At 51.9% G+C, this 21,973-nt stretch overlaps 1 protein-coding gene across 1 annotated transcript; it reads left to right on the top strand.

Annotated features, from left to right (window-relative positions):
* Window positions 1–9,893: 9,893 nt before the first annotated feature.
* LOC116949500 (forkhead box protein L3-like) lies at window positions 9,894–12,653 on the top strand. The gene is made up of 2 exons (XM_032966879.2): window positions 9,894–10,599; window positions 12,339–12,653. Exons 1-2 carry the CDS (start codon window positions 10,502–10,504, stop codon window positions 12,598–12,600), a joined length of 360 nt encoding a protein of 119 aa, XP_032822770.2. The 5' UTR covers window positions 9,894–10,501; the 3' UTR covers window positions 12,601–12,653.
* The last annotated feature ends 9,320 nt before the right edge of the window (window positions 12,654–21,973 follow it).

Raw genomic sequence — 21,973 nt, forward strand, 5'->3', positions numbered from 1 at the left:
CTTTTGTTGTCGATGGTGGTCGATGTAGGCGTGGCGGGTGATGTGCCGCGAGGTGATGAAGCCATGGGGGGTGGGGGGTGGGGGTGGGTTTGGATTTTTTTTGCCTCTGGTTTGGCCCAGCCGTCCCACGGCGAGATAATGCCCCTTAAAGCCCCTCACTGACACACGCGAGCTGAGCCAGCACGGCTCCCAAACGGCACGGGAGGTTTTTATTTATTTATTTTCCCCACCGACTATTTGCCACCGTGCCAAGGCCGAACCAAACGGTGATGCGAAGCTACGCTATAGCTAAGCTGTTCATTTTTTTTAGCAAATTATTTGTTTTTATTTACCAGGTAAAGCCCAACTACGCTGTGTAGCGCTTTTTCAGAAGCGACCTGGCCACGAAATGATAGCTCGATGAAGTGGGCTTATCATCATCATCATCATCACGTGGCAATGTACAGCAGTCGAATGCTCTGAGCGCGTGATGTTGATTCTAAATGTGGAGGGGAAAAACCGGAGGACCCGGAGAAAAATCCACGCGACCACGGGCAGAGACGTACACGCAAACTCCAAATATACAGCAGCAGGTTTCCAGGGTCTGGGTATAGCCCACGACCTCCTGCGTCGTACCAGGCGAGGGAGGCTGCTGCCCTCACCAGAAGACGTCTGACTCGGGCTCGGGGCCAAGCAGGGCCAGTGGCGGTGGCTTGGTGACTCAATCTTTGCTCGTGACGTAAGTGGCACGGCTCGGTGTGCACAGTGGGAAAATAACCCGGATGCGACGGTTAAGTTGTTGTTGTTATTGTTGTTGTTGCTGCTGTTTGTGCTCGTGCACAAACTGGCAACGCAGCAGCGGCAAGGGTCGCCGAGTAATTTGTTTATATACTTGGTCAGCGGGTCACGTGACCTATCTCAACAACCAAATTGACAAATCATAGCATCGGGGTTGTTGGGGGTTTTTTTAGTCACACGATGGGGGGCACGCGGGGGCCATGGGGGGAGGAGGGGGGCATCAATTTGGCGCTTTTGCAAATTAAGTGGTGGGCGCGCGCGGTGCGCCAGCGCAGAGGCAAAAATTCCGTCCGTCCGTCCGTCCCCTTTCCACTCGAGCGCCGCGCGCGTTGGCGTGACTGTGCAATAGCGTTGCGGGGGACGCTTAGAATGGCGTGGGCTCCTGTGTGGACAGGGGTGATGATGTACTGAAAAGTTTTTTTTTAATCAGAACGGCAGTGAAACCCCTCAACGGTTCTGCGCATTTGGTAACCGCGGGCGTGAGGCCAATCGCCGGGCGCGCCGCGTTTCCACAGCGACGGAGCGAACTCCCGTCGAATGGGCAAAAATAAATAAATATAGGCACGCCATAGGCGACGTTTCGGGCAATGGCCCTTTTTCGTAGCAGCACCTTCAACGGAGGAGGGGGAGGAGCTTCAAAACGACGCGAACTCTCTCTGTGTCTGCTGAAGCCGTCTCGTTGTGGCCAGCAGCAGCAGCAGTGAAACCTCCACATTGGTGACATCGAGCTCCTGAACCACATCGCTGCCATACGCAAGAAGATAAAGATACGTGGAGATCCATAGACGCATAGGGATACATACAGACACATGGAGACACATATATATACATAGAGAGCCCTAGAAATACTTAGCGTTACAGCCAAGACGAGCCACAGCAGTGCGACTGTGGCCATGCAACCCAGAGGCTATGGACCCACAAAGTCAACCCACTTCGGTCTGCGCGACACGACACGAACTCTTTCCCTCTGTCTCTCTGCTCAAGCCCTCTCGTCGTGGCCAGCAGCAGCAGCAGCAGGAGACCTCCACATTGGTGACATCGAGCTCCTGAACCACATCGCTGCTACTTCGGCTGCTGCTGCAGTCACCATGCGCACCTCCTGCGTACGGTGTGAAAGAAATGCAACATACATACGTAGGGGCCAATCAAGGTGTCACGTGGGAGAACAAGCCAATCGATGTGTTTTTTCGGATATCATTTGTGCGACGTTTCGCCACAGATTTGCGGTGTAAATCAAGCGACGCCACGTCATCAAAAGCTTAGTTTGTTGTTCTTCCCCCCGCGCACCTCCGATTAGCACGGTTGGCTACGTACGGTGAGAAAGAAGTTCTACATAGAATAGCAGAGAGATGTTTGTATGTACGCGTGTATGTTCAACTTCTTTCGCACCGTACGGAGCCAGCCGTGCGAATCGGTGTGCCGAGGGAAGGAGGACAAATTGAACGCAAAAAGCGTTTTTTTAGAGAAATTAGTTTTTTGATTTAGATCAATTAGGTTAAAATGCACACACGTTTAATTCCACTCATAAGTAGAAAACATATTTTGACCCCAGAAATAATCAAATTTGAGGTGCTGAATAAAAGTGGGTGGCTTGCATTAAGAAAATTAAACATCTCGAAAGGAAACCACCCGATTATAATCAGCACATCATATGTGATTATTTCTGGGGTCAAAATAATGTATGTTCTACATTGGAGTGTAAATAAAAGTGTGTGAATTGAAAAAAAACTTTACCCGCTGGGACCTGGCCCGATTTCTTTTTTTTTAAACAAAATCTTGAATTGTCACGCGCGACCACGGGTCTGTCTAGAACGTTTCACCTCGTTAGGAATTCGTACATCCGAAGATATTGAGCGTCATAAGATTTGCAAGAATACAAAGAGACAACAGGGCGAGTTCTATAAAAGTGTGTGTCATAATAAAAATGAGTTTCATTGACAGGTGACAGCTGTAGGTTGCCAGTACGTGGGGGAGGGGTAGGTGGGGCGATATTTACCACGTGTTTTTTTTTTACCAAATCTGGTGATTTACTAAAAATTCAAACTCGGCGAAATTGGACCCCCCCACACACTGTATAACGTCAGGTGCTCCATAACAGCGCAGCGCAGCGGCGTGCGAGTGTGCGCCGAGCAACGAGAGAGAGTTCCAGACGGCCGGTGGAGCAGCCACGGGGGGAAGAGACCGCCCGCTCGGCCAGCACCGGGCCTGGTCATCTCCGCCTTGTCGGTGATCACGACTCAAATACTCGATGCATCCTCGTGCGTGGGGTGGAGGGGGTGTTACAAGACCGTTCGTGTTTGCAAGAAAACCAAAATATCATTTTTTTTGTCTCTCATTATTACTCTTCCTACTGCGTAATTTGCTACGTGCGGAATAAATAAATAAATAAAACTAGACAAACTAATGTTTTTTTTTGCAGTTCTTCGCTCACGGTTCCAGCCAGTGCAAGCAGCATCAGCTCATGGTCAAGCGCAGGCTTCGCGATTACTCGCAAACCCTCGCCCTGCCGATGAGCAAATATTCAACGTGCACCACAGCTACCACCACCACCACGTGGTGTCCTTCACCCGCACTTCCGATCAGCACGGTTGGCTACGTACGGTGCGAAAGAAGTTCAACGTTCCACTACCAACCGCCCGCTACCAATTACGAGCAACAGCAACCGACACTCGCCACTTCAGTGGCGGTGACGTCACCGCGGCGCTTTGTGCCAGGCTATGTGCACGTTAAGGCCGCGTGCAGTGTCGAACGCCCGCTGGCAGGAGGTCACGGGTGCCACGGGTCGGCCGATTGAGATGACTGGCCGATGCACCCACCTGTGCCAACTTGCTGTGTTTTCGCCGCCCGGCGTATACACACGCACGCGCCCACAACGACAAAGGTACCCCCCCCCCCCGACCCACCGTATAACACCACGCCCCAGGCCACCTTTGTCACGAGTCGACTGACTGAGATGACTGTCCCAAAGCACTCGGGCCGCCGCGACCACCACCACCACCACCACCGCCACTATTACCGCCACCACGCTATTTGCTTTCTTTGCTCTGCCAATTACAATGATTGCCAGCGTAATTCATGGGAAAGCGCCCCCCGTCTGCTGAACCCCCCTCCCGGGGTTGCGACGCTCGCACGAGACGGCATCGGCCTCAACGCCCAAAGCCGCCGGACGAACGACGCCTCGCATGGGAGAGACGGAGGAGGTGGTGGTGGTGTTGGTGGTGTTGGTGGTGGCGGTGCTGGTCACCCACTCCTTCGTGTGCCGCCCTGGCCTTCATAGTTGCTCATGAGCAGCACTTGCCCCAACAATATGCTAAGGCTGCACGGGGGATATTTGTCTTTGGTGGTGGTGGTAGTGGAGGTGAAGATGGGGAGCTGGTGAGACGAGCGAACATCGGGGAGGGGGCATCGGGGAACGGTGGGAAGACGCAGAGAGGGAGAGAGGGGTGGCGACTTTTAATTAAAGGAGGGGAAATCTGGGGGCTTGGCAGCGTGGAAAGTTTGGAGAGCCCTGCTCTAATAGTGTTATTGTAACTGGGGCCGGTCCTCTTGATTCTCCCCAGCCGCCTCGCGGATAAACAAACATTAGCGTGGAGGTTTTCTCCTCCATCTCCTGCATCTCTCTCGTCTCTCTCCCCCCACCCCTTCTCTCTCTCCCCCCGTCTCTTTGAGGAACTCACAGCGGCTCTGGGGACTCTCTGGGAGAGGCGCTCTCATTTAAATTCTCACGCGCGGGGGACCCTGGGATCTAGCAAAGAGGAGTTGGAATCCGTCGAATTCCAGCGCTCGCTCGGTATATTGTAATAAAAATAATAATGAAACAGATAATAATAATAATACCAGTAATAAAAATAATCATTTAGCAGAGGTCGCCGGGTCCATACAATCTCCCGGCTTGGCAATATGAAAGTTTTATTCAGCACCAAAGACGAAGATCCACCCGATAGCCCGAATGAAGGACGACACCCGGCACACGACGGTGTGGGATGGCTAACACCGCGCCCGGCCGCCTTTGTCTCATCAGTGCTGATGTTCACACACCGGATCGAACTTTAAACTAATTTAAATTTCTCATGTGAGGCTGAGCCTACTTAAGGGAGGCCCATGACCGGTTTGAAATATTCGTTAGTTGATGTTGGTCGCGGGATGGGGCAATCGGGCTCTGGGATTGCAAGGTTTCGTAGCGCGGTGCGCTAATCACTGCGCCACTGCTCCCCCCCCCCATCCCCCCCCGACCCCGATCGTCACTGCCTCTGTCCACCCAACAGTTGTTATTTTCTTTGAAACTATCTACGTGACTTTAGCGAAACACCCAAATAATATGATTGGAACCGTTGGGATCGTCGTTCGCGCAACGTTCCACGTTTGCCGGTCACCTGGTTGTCGAGTTGGTTTGGTGGATTCATCGGTACACCTGGTTGGTTGCTCGAACCCGTTTGGCGAGTTCATTAAATGCCGTTGAAGGAGCGCGGACTGCACGGGTCGACTCCACGGTCCAGTTAGTCGATCGGTGGCAAGTCGCGTGTGGTCGTGCGGGTCACTCCCGCCTCTTCCGAGACGAGGTCAAACCCACCATCAACACACCTTCCCTCTCCACGACTTCCCCACCCATTCGTCATCACACTCGCCCATCGTTCACCGCTCATCGTCGACCGTCATCCTCGTTTAGTTCACGCGTCGTCAAGCAGCATCATACTCGTCACGCACTTCTCACCAACTCATCTCATCGTCACACTATTCTCGCCTTACATATAGTTCACTCTTTGTTCAGCTCACTTGGTCAAGGGGCTATGCGAATTAAATGAAGGTGTGGAAGAGTTGGGCCCCCAAAACCACCATCTCTCTCTCGAGAGATGGGACTTCTCTACAGCTCCCTCTGACGGGAAGCCGTTCCGCCAGCAGTGGCGTGAGCGAGCAATTTGCAGGACTGCGCCTTTACCCTTCGTGACAATGCCATCTATTTGTTGGATTCATTTCAAAGTGGAATTTTAATCCCAATCGAGTACAGAATTCGATGCAATGCGGTGTGGCGTTTGTGTGTGCAGTCATTGGTGACCGGGCTTAGAAGCCGGTTTTGAATCACTCGCAAGCTGGAGTCGAACCCAGGTTCTCAGGTGTGCTCATCCTGTGTTGGCGTGTTGCAAATTCCAAATTCCTACGACAGGAGCATGTCAGAGCCTATACGGCGCATATTGTAGTTTAACGCAACGATGTCCATGTTGGTTTAATGCTGTACTCTACAAGTAGACCGTACATGTGAGTGTGTGAGAGACTTTGGCGAAATGTTAACTCCCTCGCCTGGTATACAAGAGGTCGTGGGGGTCGATCTCAACCCTGGCGCCTGCTGTATATTTGGAGTTTGCGTGTCTCTCTCCTCTTGGTCGTGTGGATTTTATTTGGCTGCGATAAATCGTCTACATGACGAAAAAGCCACTTTTGTTGAGCTATAAATTGTGGTCAGGTCGCTTCCGCAAAAAGAGCTACATAGCTCCAGCGGGCCTTGCCTGGAATTTTTTTAAATTTAAATTCCAGTGTTGTGTGTGGGGAGCGGTAAGGTAGAGCGGGTAGCGGTAATCAAGATTTTAGTGGGTGCGTGGGAGTGGGTGTTTAGTAGTGGGTATTAGTAGCTGTGTAGTAGTGAGTGTGTATTAGTAGCTGTGTAGTAGTGAGTGTGTATTAGTAGCTGTGTAGTAGTGGGTGTATAGTCGTGGAGCGATCGTGGAGCGGTTAGCGTGCTGCGCTACTAACCTGGTGACCCGGGTTCGATTTCCGCTCACGGCCATCAACGTCAATGACGAATATTAAAACCGGTTCTGGGCCACCCCTCCCCTAGGTCGACTCAGCCTCAATTGAGCACCTATTGCGAATGTGTAACAAACATTGCCACTGGGGAGACAAAGGCGGCCGGGGCGTGGTGTTGGCTACACCAACAGTTTGCTAAAAACACAGCAAGTTGGCACAGTCATCTCGGTCGGTCGACCCATGGCACCCGTGACCTCCTCCCAGCGGGCGTTTGACACTTCACGCGTGCACCTAGCCTGGCACGTGCGCCGTGGTGACGCCACCGCCACTTGTTAGCGTTGTTTGCGTGTCACCAGAGTGTGAGCAACAGCTTTGGGAGGCCTTCATCCAGCAATGGTTTGATCGTGGACGACGGGCACCCACTGTTAACGCTCCAGACTTCTCTCCCGTATGCTGCCCCCTCTCTCTCCCTCCCTCTCCGTGAACTCTCTCTCCTCCCCAGACCACACATGACGAGAGAGCCTGTGGCTGTGTTTAACAAAATAATAATAGTACGAAGAAGAAGAATCCCTGAGCGTGGTGAAAAAGGCAAAGCAAAGGGTCCTACCGCGTGTTGTACGGGGAGAGAGACGTGGAGTTATTATAACCGAGGTTTTAATTTCTCACGGAATATTTTCCGGATCTTTGGAACGCCGCGAATAGTATCCACAGCCACAGGATGTATTGGATGTATACTGGATGTGGCGTGCCGGGTGAAGAGACAGACCCCGGCATACGTCTAAAACGAACACCGCCAACATTAACATTGAGTACCTATTGCGGATGTGTAACAAACATTGCCACTGGGGAGACAAAGACGGCCGGGGCGTGGTGTTGGCCACACCAACAGTTTGCTAAAGGGCTGTACGGGGGGGGGAGGGGAAGGGTACCTTTGTCTTTGTGAGCGCGTGTGTTGGGGCAAGTGCTGTTAGCGAGTAGCACCCCCTATGAAGGCCGGACCACGGCTACACGAGGGGGTGGGTGGCCAGCACCACGCCCGGCCGCCTTTGTCTCCGCAGTGGCGATGGTTTTACACACCGCACCAGGTACTCATTTGAGGCTGAGTCGACCTAGGGGACGCCTCAAGACCGGTATAGATAATCGCCACTGGTGTTGGCCGTGAACTCCACAACATTACACATACACGCGCGCGCGCGCAAACACGTGGACAGCTACAAAGACACAGACAAAGATCCCCCGTATAGTCAATACAGGCTGTTGGGGCAAGTGCTGTGAGCAAGCGAGCACAACATATGAAGGCCCGAACAACACGCGAGCGGATGGGTGACCAACACCACGCCCGGCCGCCTTTGTTTCCCCCCGTTGTTATGTTTACAACCCCCCGAATCAACAAAAAGGAATAAATTACAAAACCCCGCCATCAATCATCCCCACACTCACTGGACCCTGTAGTAAACCAGTGCAGTCTGCGCTCCTTCGATGGAATATAATGAATTCACCGAGGAATCCATCAACCAACCAGGTAAAACGATTAACCCATCGACCAGGGCAACCCTACAAACTTGGAACGTTGGGCCAACGTTGATCCCCAACGGTTCCAACCACTGGCCCCAGCGTCGCCGTGATTACTGGGCCAGCCTGATACAGACAGCCAACTAAACCAATCGATTGACCAGCTGACCAATTAATCAGCCAGCACATCAACTCAACCAGCCGTCACCAACGAACCAACGCATTTCATAAACACCCCCCACGAAGTCTCGCACACACACACACACATTCTCGTTCCTCGTCGTCTCTCCTCCTCGCTCCCCTGAGTGCGTGAATTGCCCGGACTGTGGGAAAGGGAGCTGGTATCGCTGTGTGCGTGAGACTTTGTGTGCGCGTGTGTGCGTGGGACTGTGTGTGCGCGTGTGTGCGTGGGACTGTGTGTGCGCGTGTGTGCGTGGGACTGTGTGTGCGCGTGTGTGCGTGGGACTGTGTGTGCGCGTGTGTGCATGGGACTGTGTGTGCGCGTGTGTGCGTGAGACTGTGTGTGCGCGTGTGTGCGTGGGACTGTGTGTGCGCGTGTGTGCGTGAGACTGTGTGTGCGCGTGTGTGCGTGGGACTGTGTGTAGCGGTTAGTGCGCTGCGCTACGAACCCGGCCACACGGGGTTCGATTCCCGCTCACGGCCAACACCGGTGATGATTATCTGAGCCGGGCCTGGGCATCCCCTAGGTCGACTCAGCCTCAAATGAGTACCTGGTGCGGTGTGTAAACATCGCCGCTGGGGAGACAAAGGCAGCCGGATGTGTTGCTGCACCACCCGCCCCTTTGTGTGCCGTGCCGGCCTTCAAAGGTGCTCGCTAACAGCGCTTGTCCCAAAAGTCTGTAAAGGCTACACGGGGAATCTTTGTCTTTGTCTCTGTTTATATGTTTTACTACACGCGTATGTATCCGTGCGTGTACGCGCGCGTGTGTGTGTGTGCGCGTGTTCGTGTGTGGGAGCGTGTGTCACATTGTGTGCGCGTGTGTGTGTGTGAGCGTGTGTGCATGCATGCATGACATGATTATACATTAAATATGTGAAGGCGAGTGCGCGTCAAAGTGTGTGTGTGTCTGTCTTCGTGTGTGTATGCTCCCGTGTGGGGAGCGGTAGTGTAGCGGTTAGCGCTCCGCTTCGCTACGAACGTGGCGACCCGCGTTCGATTCCCACTCACGGCCAACACCGGTGATGATTATCTGAACCGGGACTGGGCCTCCCCTAGGTCGACTCAGCCTCAAATGAGTACCTGGTGCAATGTGTAGACATCGCCACTAGGGAGACAAAGGCGACCGGGCGTGGTGTTGGTCACCCACCCCCTCGTGTGCCGTGCCGGCCTTTATAGGTGCTCGCTAACAGGACTTGCCCCTACAGTCTAAGGCTATACGGGGAATCTTTATCTTTGTCTTTGTGTGTGTTCACGTGTGAGGGGAGCGCTCACGGCCAACGTCGATGACGAATCTCTGCACCTGTGCTGTGGCCTAACCCTAGGTCGACTCAGCCGAGACAATCAACGAAGGCCCTACGGGACGCGACGAGGTGAGGTGGGTGGCCAGCACCACTCCCGACCGCCTTTATCTCCCCCAATGCCGACCTTTTATGTATGTGTGCGTGCGCGTTTGTTTACACAGCACAGACAGGTAAATAATTTAAGGCTGAGTCGACCTACGCGATATGCGGGGATCAGTTCACACGCGCGTCACCGATGTGGCCATTCAAACACCAAAGGTGCTCTCTAACAGCACTTGCCCCAACAGCTATGTGGAGGCTATACGGGGGGAGCTTTGTCTTTGTGGGCTTGTGGAGGGGGGGGGGGGGGTTTGCGGCGGATTCGCTCCCCTCGATATAAACCCCGCGCGACGCTCTGCGCTCACTCAGTAACTCCAGGGCCCCACGTGTGATCATCCTGCCCCTGCCCGTTCATCCCACACAGCATCTGCAACAAACCAACCATCATCATCACCACCAACATCATCAGCAGCACCATCGCTATCATCATCTACCTTGGCATTAATGGTCGCAGCAGTTTTGGGCGGCGCTCTTATCAATGCCATCATCATCGCCACCAACATCATCAACATCATCATCATCACCAACATTATTTGAGAGGTCGCAATAAGCAGCAGCATGTTAATATTGCCACATAAATAATCATCAAAAATCGTCGTCATCATCATCATAATCACAACTTTTGGTTATTATCCGTCGCGAAGTTTCATTATAATCATCATCACCTTCATCGTTATAATTTATCAGTATCAATAAACACGGAGCTCTTCGTCATTACACATTGCAGTACCAGTCATTACATTTCAAAATAACAATCACCATCATCACAGTATGTATTCACATTCGTCACGGATTCCGTCTTAAGCGCATCATTTAATATTGATGACGGTTCATCACAATCATCATCAGCAGCAGCAACGTGATCCTCCGAATCAATCATCGCCGCCCCACGATGTTCAACCACACCCAGTACCCTTACAACTGCTTTAACTTCGACGACGATGATGGGTTGGAAGACGGCGACGATAAAAGATCGAGACCGCCATACAGGTACGTGCAAGTACACACAGGTACGTACAGGTATGTGCAAGTACACAGAGGTACGTGCACACACAACAGCAAAGGTCCCCCGTATAACCTTCAGCAGAATGTTGGGGCAAACGCTGCTCGCGGAGCAGCTATTGAGTGAGGCCCGATCACCATCAACACAAAAACTCACAAACCGTGCGTGCACACTCGCATGCGCATGCATACATACACCACACAATACAAAGATCCCCTTATAGCCTCAACAGATTGTTGTGGCAAGTGCCGTTAGCGAGCAGCACCTATGAAGGCAGGCACGGCACACTGAGGGGGTGGGGTTAGCCGGCACTACGCCCGGCCGCCTTTGTCTCCCCCGTGGCAACGTTTGCTCCACACAGCACCGGGTTACTCATTTGAGGCTGAGGCGACCTAGGGGAGAGGCCCAGGTACAGATCCGATGCGGGCCTGCGAGCCGGGATCAGAGTTCGGGTCGCAGGGCTCGTAGCGCTAACCGCTGCACCACCGCTCCCAGTCGCCGCCACTCGGAGGAGTGACGGCGACCCTCGTGCCAGGCTAGGGGCACTTTGAGGTCACGTGATGTGTGGGAAGGCTCATTGGATGAGGGTCACGGGGCAGAGGCAGGTGTCGCTTGATCGCGGTGATGGTGAGAGGATCGTGATGATGGTGAGGATCGTGATGATGGTGAGGATCGTGATGATGGTGGTGAGAGGATCGTGATGATGGTGAGAGGATCGTGATGGTGGTGAGGATCGTGGTGATGGTGAGAGGATTGTGATGATGGTGAGAGGATCGTGATGATGGTGAGAAGATCGTGATGATGGTGAGGATCGTGATGATGATGGTGGTGAGGATCGTGATGATGGCGAGAGGATCGTGATGATGATGGTGAGAGGATCGTGATGATGATGGTGAGAGGATCGTGATGATGGGGATGATCGTGATGATGGTGAGAATCGTGATGACGGCGAGGATCGTGATGATGATGGTGAGAGGATCGTGATGATGGTGAGAATCGTGATGATGGGGATGATCGTGATGAATGGTGATTGGTTTTAACATGTTTAGGTGTGGGATTCTGAAGTTTTCACGAATCTGTCCGTGATCCAGCAACCCCTTCTAGATCGTCTCTCGCGGCGTACAATGCGTCGCCTCTCGCCCGCCCCTCCGTGTGTGTTCCATAAGATTTCCACAATTATCCTCGTGATCCACCAATCCACTCACCTCTTACACCTTCATAATCACCAGCGAACTAGTAACTAATTGGCACGTTTTTGTTTACGCGACCAACCTTAGCAATTGGCTGTGTCGGGTGGTGGCGGGTTTAACGACACATTTATGTTTACGCGATCTAACTCCAAACATCTCCGTTATGGATAATATTGGTCGCGAAGGCCCTACTACGGACGTGTTAAACTCTTCCACCTCGTGGCTCGCTTGTCTCGACGTCTCTCTCTCTCTCTCTCACCGGTCCCAGCTGGACATCTGTGCAAATCAAAAAGCTTTACGGATCATCGGATTTTCTCCAGCATAAATATGTTGATGATTCTGATTCTCTGTGCATCAACCCCTAAACTCTTCCACCTCGTGGCTCGCTTGTCTCGCCGTCTCTCTCTCTCTCACCGGTTCCAGCTGGACATCTGTGCAAATAAAAAAGCTTTACAGCTCATCGGATTTTCTCCAGCATAAATATTCTGACGATTCCGATTCCCTGTGCACCCCCCTCCCCTCCCAACCAAACGCAGCTACGTGGCTCTGATCGCCATGGCGATCCGGCAGAGCCCAGAGCGTCGCCTCACTCTCGCCGACATCTACGACTTCATTCGCTGCAGCTTCCCCTTCTACCGCTCGGGCACCGCTTGCCGCCAGCAGGCGTGGCAAAACTCTGTGCGGCACAACCTCTCCCTCAACAGCTGCTTCCGCAAGGCGAGTTCGTGCCACGCGCCACGTGCCACGCGCTCCGCAATCCCATCCAGTTGCCGGACGAAGCCGGTGCGGGGCCCGTAGCATATGTTGTTATGAAGGCCCCCCCCCCCCTAAATTTTAATTAAATAACACAAAACACGTAAATATTAAAACACGTCATTTTATTTAACTTGCATGGTAAAGTCATTGTATTTTTTTGGGGGGGGGGGGAGGGGGGCTTTCGGTAAAGCCACGTAGAGAAAACATAATAAAAATAAAATATTAATTCCTGCAGTCACGAAAGCTTTAAGTCAAAGTAATTGTATTTTTTCGTTTGCTATACAGCCAGATAATACGACAAATCGCTAACCTTAAACACCCGGTCGTTCGTAAAAGTTGAAGGCGGTATAGTACTATAGTAATAGAGCAAGTGCAGAATCACTGAACCGGAATTGATAGCTTGAAAGCATTTAGCGCGGGTCCCATCAAAGTGCGGGGCGTGTAGCTACTGCATCTGTAGCTACTTGTGCTACTAAGATCATCCGGCACAAGTAGCTACATATGCAGCTACTTGTGCTACTGGGATCATCCGGCACTGATCCCATCCCATCCCCAACCTACCCCATCAACCCGCGACCGGCCAAACATTGGGCCGCGTTCCTTCCCTCGTTCGCTGGTTTCTCAAATCCACCCGTCCCTGGCGAGGCTGGCTGGACGGCCGACGGCATGCCCATATTGACAGGGCAATTGCCCAAAGATCGCTCGTTACAAACAACAACAACAACATCCCAGACAATCGGCGAAGCGCGCCTGATTCTTTTGTTTGGTTGTTTCCCATCACGACTCTGAGATGCCGTACGCAAACACACTTGGCTCGAAGGCGTTGTAACACGACCGGTCAACGTCTCCTCTCCGGGGATCGCCGCCTCTGCCATCGCCGTTATTCCGTTAAGGAGGAATCGGTTGGCGGACGCTCGAAACGACACACGTGCCAATGTGCGCACTTGTTTTGTGAGATCGCTTGCTCGTTCGCTCGGTCCGCTTGTCCCGGTGAAGGTCGCGGCGGCAGCAGCGGTCTGCACTCCTCTTTCTCCTAGCGACAGACTCTAGAACTACATTACTACACTACACTATACACTACTACTACTACACTATACATACTATACACGATTACTACAATATACACTACTACTACACTATACATACTATACACTACTACTACACTATACACTACTATACACACTTCTACACTACACTATACACGATTACTACACTATACACTACTACTACTACACTATACACTACTATACACACTACTACACTACACTATACACACACTTCTACACTATACACTACTACTACACTATATACTACTATACACACTTCTACACTACACTATACACGATTACTACACTATACACTACTACTACACTATACACTACTATACACACTTCTACACCACACTATACACAATTACTACACTATACACTACTATACACACTTCTACACTACACTATACACTACCACTACACTATACATACTATACACGATTACTACACTATACACTACTACTACACTATACACTACTATACACACGTCTACACTACACTATACACGATTACTACACTATTACTACACTATACATACTATGCACTATTACTACACTATACATACTATACACTATTACTACACTATACATACTATACACTATACACTACTACTACACTATATACATACTATACACTATTACTACACTATACACGACTATACACTATTACTACACTATACATACTATTCACTATTACTACACTATATACTATTACTACACTACATACTATACAGTATGCACTACTTTACATTATACACTACTATACACTATTCCTACACTATAAACTACTATACACCACTACTATACTATACATTATACACTACTACTATACACAGCCTCGAGCTCTTTCTGGGGGAATTCCCAGGCGTGTCCATGCCAGCCGAGTGACGTCGTCCCACCACTACACTATACACTACTACACTATACACTACACTACACACTGCACTATACACTACAACACTATACACTAAAACACTATACACTACACTATACACTGCACTATACACTGCACTATACACTGCACTATACACTGCACTATACACTACATTATACACTAGACTATTCACTATACACTACTACATTATACACTACATCATACACTACATTATACACTACATTATACACTACATTATACACTACACTATACACAGCCTCGAGCTCTTCCTGGGGGAATTCCCAGGAGTGTCCAGGCCAGCCGAGCCACGTCGTCCCACCACTACACTATACACTACACTATACACTACACTATACACTACACTACACTATACACTACAACACTATACACTACAACACTATACACTACATTATACACTACACTATACACTACATTATACACAGCCTCGAGTTCTTCCTGGGGGAATTCCCAGGAGTGTCCAGGCCAGCCGAGCGACGTCGTCCCACCACTACACTATACACTACAACATTATACACTACACTATATACTACACTATACACGACAACACTATACACTACATTATACACTACACTATACACTACAACACTATACACTACACTATACACTACATTATACACAGCCTCGAGTTATTCCTGTGGGAATTCCCAGGAGTGTCCAGTCCAGCCGAGCGACGTCGTCCCACCACTACACTATACACTACACTATACACTACAACATTATACACTACACTATACACTACAACACTATACACTACACTATACACTACTACACTATACACTACTACACTATACACTACACTATACACTACAACACTATACACTACACTATACACTACTACACTATAACACTATACACTACTACACTATAACACTATACACTACACTATACACTACACTATACACTACATTATACACAGCCTCGAGCTCTTCCTGGGGGAATTCCCAGGAGTGTCCAGGCCAGCCGAGCGACGTCGTCCCACCACTACACTATACACTACTACACTATACACTACACTATACACTACATTATACACTACACTATACACTACATTATACACAGCCTCGAGCTCGTCCTGGGGGAATTCCCAGGAGTGTCCAGGCCAGCCGAGCGACGTCGTCCCACCGCCAGCAGCAGCGTGGTCCTGGGCCGGCCCCGGGGCCTTTGCCCAATGGGACGTCGCTGCTGCTGCTGCTGCCCGGTAGAGTTCCAGGGGGAGTCTACCGGGGGCCATCCTTACCGGGTGCCCGAACAACCAAGATCATTTGGTTGAATTCAACTTTATATATATTTTGTATATTTAGTTTATTAACTTCTCGCTGCCGTGTTTGTCTGTTGGCCGAGTCACCCTTCAAAACGGAGTTGTCATGGCTCAATGGGCAATTTACTCGGATAATAAACTTCTGATTCTGCTTCTGCTCGCAGCACTTGCCCCCAACGTTCCGTGAAGGCTATCCGGGGGACCTTTGTCGTTGTCTTCACAGGTGCCAAGGCCAGGAGGAAGCGGTCAGGGCAAAGGGAATTTTTGGACATTTTCTGCAGGATGTGAAAACATGTTCGAACTATTTGAGAATGGGAACTTTCGTAGGCGGAGGAGGCAGCAGCAGCATCATCAGCAACAGCATAATCAGCAGCAGCAGCATCATCAGCACCAGCATCAGAAGCAGAACAGCAGTAGGATGCTTTGTCGTGGGAACAGCAGTCAGCAACTTCATAAGCAGCATCAGCAGCAACAGGGCAATCATCATCAGCAACATCAGACTCATGATCATCAGCAGAATCATCATCAGCAGAATCATCAGTATCAGCATAGTCATCCGCAGCAGCAACACCAAGATCAACAGACGCAAAGTAATCAGCAGCGGCATATTAATTACCTCCATCAACAGCAGCAGCATCAGCAAAGCTATCATGACCAGCAGCAGCAAGGGCAAAAGGAACAACACAATTATGATCATCATCAGCAGCATGACCAGCAAATCCATCATCATCAGCAGCAGCAACAACAGCTAAATCATCACCACCATCACCACCAACATAGCCATCATCATCATCAGCAGCAAGGGACAGGCATCATAAACTCTTCTGCATCGTCCATTGTGTTCGCGGACAAAGACGGTCTCCATTGTGGGTCGTCCATCACCACCATCACCAACAACGACAACGACGAGGACGATATCACCACCAGCAGCAGCAGCACAAGCAGCAGCAACAGGAGCACGACGAACGCAACAAGCGCTCGGATCTCGTTCAGCATCGAGTCCATCCTGGCGGAGCGAGGGTTCTCGACGCCGGCGGCCGCCGTCACGTGGAGCGCGCCCGGCTGGTCCGTGCCGGCCCTCTCGTACGGCCACCCAGGGCCCGGCGTGGTCGCCCACCACGACACCGCGTGGTGACCATCAAGCCACGGCGATAATAATGATCATTTACGCCCCCCCCCATCACCCCGCAGCTATCGCCCCCTCCCCCTTGTCAACCACTCTCCCTATCACCTCCTATAATCCCCCCACCTCCCTATCACCACCCTCCCTATCACCTCCTATCACCCGTCCCCTCCTTATCCCCTCCTATCACCCCCCTCCCTATCACCTCCTATAACCCCCCCTATCACCTCCTATCAACCCTCCCCCCTCCCTATCACCTCCTATCAACCCTCCCCCCCCCATCACCTCCTATCAACCCCTCCCTATCACCTATCAACCCCCCCTATCACCTCCTATCAACCCCCTCCCTATCACCTCCTATCAACCCTCCCCCCCCCTCTATCACCTCCTATCAACCCCCCTCTCTATCACCTCCTATCACCCCCCTCCCCATCACCTCCTATCACCCCCCCATCACCTCCTATCACCTCGGAGCGGAGGGACGGGACGAGCCGACACACCACGCCGAATCACAATGTTGATATTTATTTTTACTGGAGGAGGAATCCGATGAGCTATGAAGCTCTTTTGCACTGATGTCCACTACTAAAGCTACGGGGGCGGCAGCATTGTTTCGCTGTTATATAAATGTCCACATGGTGAGCCACTTCGTTGAGCGATCATTTGTGGGCCAATTCGCATCTGACAAAATAACTAATAGCTGAGTGCGCTTTAGCTGGTAAAATAAAAAAAGTAATAGTTTAGTTTACGTATTTATTTATTTTTAGTGATGTGCTTACATTTCCTATACTTTGCACTCATATCGATTTTTTTATTGTTTTGCTGCTGTAACTTTCTGAGTCGCCTCTACTGGACATTTGTCAAAAAAAAGAGAGCTTCAAAGCCCATGGGATTTTTCCAGGATCGATTAAGAGCCTCATTCTGATTGACAGCATCTATCGGCTCCCTGACCGCAGTGATTATCGCATGTACAGCTTCGGTGATGACATAGATGGGCAACACGAGAAGATGTCTGTTAGACAAGATGGGCAGCGAGAGTCGATAGGATCGCTGTCCCCAACATTACCAGTGGCGGTGGTGGTGGTGCGGTGGTGGTGGTGCGGTAGTGGTGGTGGTAGTGCAGCGGTGGTGGTGCGGTGGTAGTGGTGGTAGTGCAGCGGTGGTGGTGGAGGTGTGGTGGTGGAGGTGCGGTGGTGGAGGTGCGGTGGTGGAGGTGCGGTGGTGGAGGTGCGGTGGTGGAGGTGCGGTGGTGGAGGTGCGGTGGTGGAGCGGTTAGTGCGCTGCGCTCCGAACCCCGGCGAGCCGGGTTCGATTGCCGCTCATGGCCAACACCAGTGACGATTATCCCGAGCCGGTGGTGGGCATTCCCTAGGTCGACTCAGCCTCAATGAGTACCTGGTACGGTGTGTAAACATCGCCACTGGGGAGACAAAGGCGGCCGGCCGTGGAGCTGGTCACACCACCTCCTCGTGTGCCGTGCAGGCCGTCATAGGTGGTTCTCGCTAACAGCACTTGCCCCTACGGTCTGTTAAGGCTATACGGGTGATTTTTGTATCTGTCTTTGTTGCTGAAGCAGTGATACATTCGGCACGTTTGTTTCACGTGACAGATTTATGGACTGGCCGTGTGAGGTGACGGAGGGTTGTGCGGCACACATTCTTCGTGAATTTTATTACAATTTGTAAATGTCATCTCAAAAGGAAGAAGAAGAAACCCCGATATTAATAATGATCATAGATAAAATATTAACTTCGGGAATAAACAATTAATGCCAGTGTTAATATCAGCGAAATAACCCGATGTGCCCTGACTTTTGTGCACTGTGTGAGGTCCCCCATATCCACTCGATGGGGCTCATTGGCTTGGCTGAATCTCACCAAAATCCAACAATACAAACTTAATATCGCAAATGCTTCTCCAGGCCGTTTTTGCGTGTCTGTTGTTGTTTTATCCTTGTTTTTTTCTTACTCCAGCCCGCATTTACAAAATCAATCGGCAGTTCCTTAAGCGGTGGATGGTGGTGTCACACCGTACTCCGAGTGGCTGACCAACACGTATATGTATGTACGGTATTTTAAAAGTGCTGCCCGCTACTGCGTGAACGACGGCTCACTTGAATGTATGTTCGGAGGTAGTTCTGTATTGTCAACTTTCGCGGACCGCTCTTTTAACATCTCGCGACGCGACCCAGATAGCACAATCGGAACAAAATGTTGGGAACATTACATTGTTAAACAACAACAAAAACAAGCTCCTACACTGCTAAACACTAATCTAAGCAACGATTTAAAACCTCTTTCGTTAGCGTCGGTACTTGCTACGTGATTACTCGATTTAGCTGGACCTACGGTACTTTCAGCAATAAAGAGAACGTTAAAATAATGCGATCGCTGTGCGTTCATTCGTCGACTGCGCCGAGACACCACACTCCACACGCCTGAACACCCAGCGCACGCGAAGATGACCGGCCCACCCCTTGATAACCTGGGTTCGACTCCAGCTCTGACTCGCCCGGGGGTGGTCGTTCAGCGGACGTCTGAAGTCGACCGAGGCGAGGCACGGGCAACCGGTTCGGGATATTCGTCACCGGCTGAACGCCCCAAAGCGAAACTCGGATTCGGGGTTCCTTGCCGCTGCAGCGCCGTGCAAAACCACTGACGTCACCGTTCCGCAACGAGCAAAGGTGAAGATCCTGTACACACCCCTACACCCCCCACACACCCCTACACCCCCCACACACCCCCCCACCCCACACACACCCCCACACACCCCCACACCCCACACACACCCCCACACACCCCCCACACACCCCTACACCCCACACACATCCTTACACCCCCACACCCCCACACATCCCTACACCTCACACACACCACACCCCTATACCCCCCACACACCCACACACCCCACACACCCACACACCCCATACACACCCCCACACACCCCACACACCCCACACCCCCCACACACCACCACACACCCCACACCCCTGCACACCCCACACCCCTGCACACCCCACACCCCTGCACACCCCACACCCCTGCACACTCCACACACCCCACACACCACCACACCCTCCACACCACCACACACCCCACACACCCACACACCCCACACACCCCACACACCACCACACCCCCCCACACCACCACACACCCCACACCCCTGCACACTCCACACACCCCACACACCACCACACCCCCCCACACCACCACACACCCCACACACCCTGCACACCCCACACACCCACACACCCCACACACCCCACACACCCCACACACCCACACACCCCACACACCCCACACACCCCACACACCCCACACACCCCCACACCCCACACACCCCACACACCCCACACACCCTGCACACCCCACACACCCACACACCCCACACACCCCACACCACCACACACCCCACACACCCTGCACACCCCACACACCCACATCCCCCACACCACCACACACCCCACACACCCACACACCCCACACACCCACACACCCCACACACCCACACACCCCACACACCCACACACCCCACACACCCACACACACCCCACACACCCCACACACCCCACACACCCCACACACCCACACACCCACACACCCTGCACACCCCACACACCCCCACACCCCGTCGTTTGAGCCAACCGCACGCAGCGAACGCGCGCGCCCGCACGCCTCCTCGCTTCTCTTTGCGATGCCGCGCGCTCGTCAACGGGAACATTCGAGAGGAGGTGTAGGAGGAGAAGGGGGGGGGGGAGTCGGAAGGGGGCAAGGAGAAGAACGTGGGGGGGGGGTGGTGGGGAGGGGGGGCACGTAATTGCGTCTCCGTGTGGGGCGGGCGGGCAGGCATCGTGACATTTGAGCGCATGGCGATTATCCAATGTAAATATAAACCGCCCAGGGTGGTTGTGCCAAAGAGAAATAGGTGAACCCCCCCCCTCCCGCTCCCCTGTTTATATTTTTCTCACGGTCCTTTCCCTCCCCCCACCGCTTTCACCACCACCACCCCCCCCCCCCATTCGGTCCGTGATGTAATTTGGCCGGGCAGCCAACCCTGACCGAAGCAAAGCAATGTTGAGAGCCTATCCGCGTTGATTACAGAAGGCGTGGACTTCGACAACAACAGCGAAACTGCACAAACGCGGCGAGGAGGAGGTGAATGGAGGGGAGAGCGGGCCGAGGGTGGCTGTGGATGTGGTGGGGGGGGGGGGTAAACACGACGCAGGCCGCACTCCTCTCGCGTTCCAATGATATTAGGGGCGGTAATTTCATGGCCCATAAACGGGTGACATTTAAGCGGCGGCGTAAACGCGGGGGCAATTCCGGAAAGAAAGCCTAGAGCCCTATAGTTTGAATGTAATAATAATAATAATCGTAGTGGTAATAATAATAAAAAAACAGTCGTAAAACACAAAAAAAACGTCGCTTACCATTGTAGGTGTGGGAACAGTAACGGGGGGTGGTGGGGGGGTAGTGCGTTTGTGTGTGGTGGAGTTTTCCGATGTGGTGGTGATGTTGGCCCATTGTGGAGTCGGGGGGAGGGGGGGGGTTAAGGAACGTGCCCATTGTTTGCACTGCCATTCCGGGAGATCGAACCGGCCATATCTGCGTTGCAAAGTGCAGTGTGCTAACCATGGCATCACAGCAGCAGCAACCCTCGCTAGTAAAAAAAAATAGACTAAATGATTAAACAGGTTGCTTCAAAAAATTGTTAACACTTCGGAGAATTTTGCAACAACATCACGTCACATGTGTTGCTGCCTCCCGGGCTCTTGAAGAGCACCTGGAGAAGATTCCAGGCAATGCGTTGACAATGATGGCGAACAAGCGGAGACTCTTTCAACTTTTGAAGTTATTGACGCACATTTATTATAATGTTACCGTGTATTAGTATCCGTTCTTTTTCCATTTTAAAAAAGCGAGCCCCATATAAGTGTTAACGTTTTTTTGAAGCACATTGGATTTGCGTAGATCATGAAAATCGCATCTCACAATCGGGGAGTGAGGGGTAAGGAGGGAGGGGGGAGAGAGGGGAGTGGGGTAGGGAGGGAGGGGGCAGGGAGGGGGA

Source organism: Petromyzon marinus, chromosome 37, assembly GCF_048934315.1.
Source record: "Petromyzon marinus isolate PM22_M1 ecotype Great Lakes invasive population chromosome 37, UKy_Petmar_22M1.pri1.0, whole genome shotgun sequence".
NCBI lineage: Eukaryota > Metazoa > Chordata > Hyperoartia > Petromyzontiformes > Petromyzontidae > Petromyzon > Petromyzon marinus.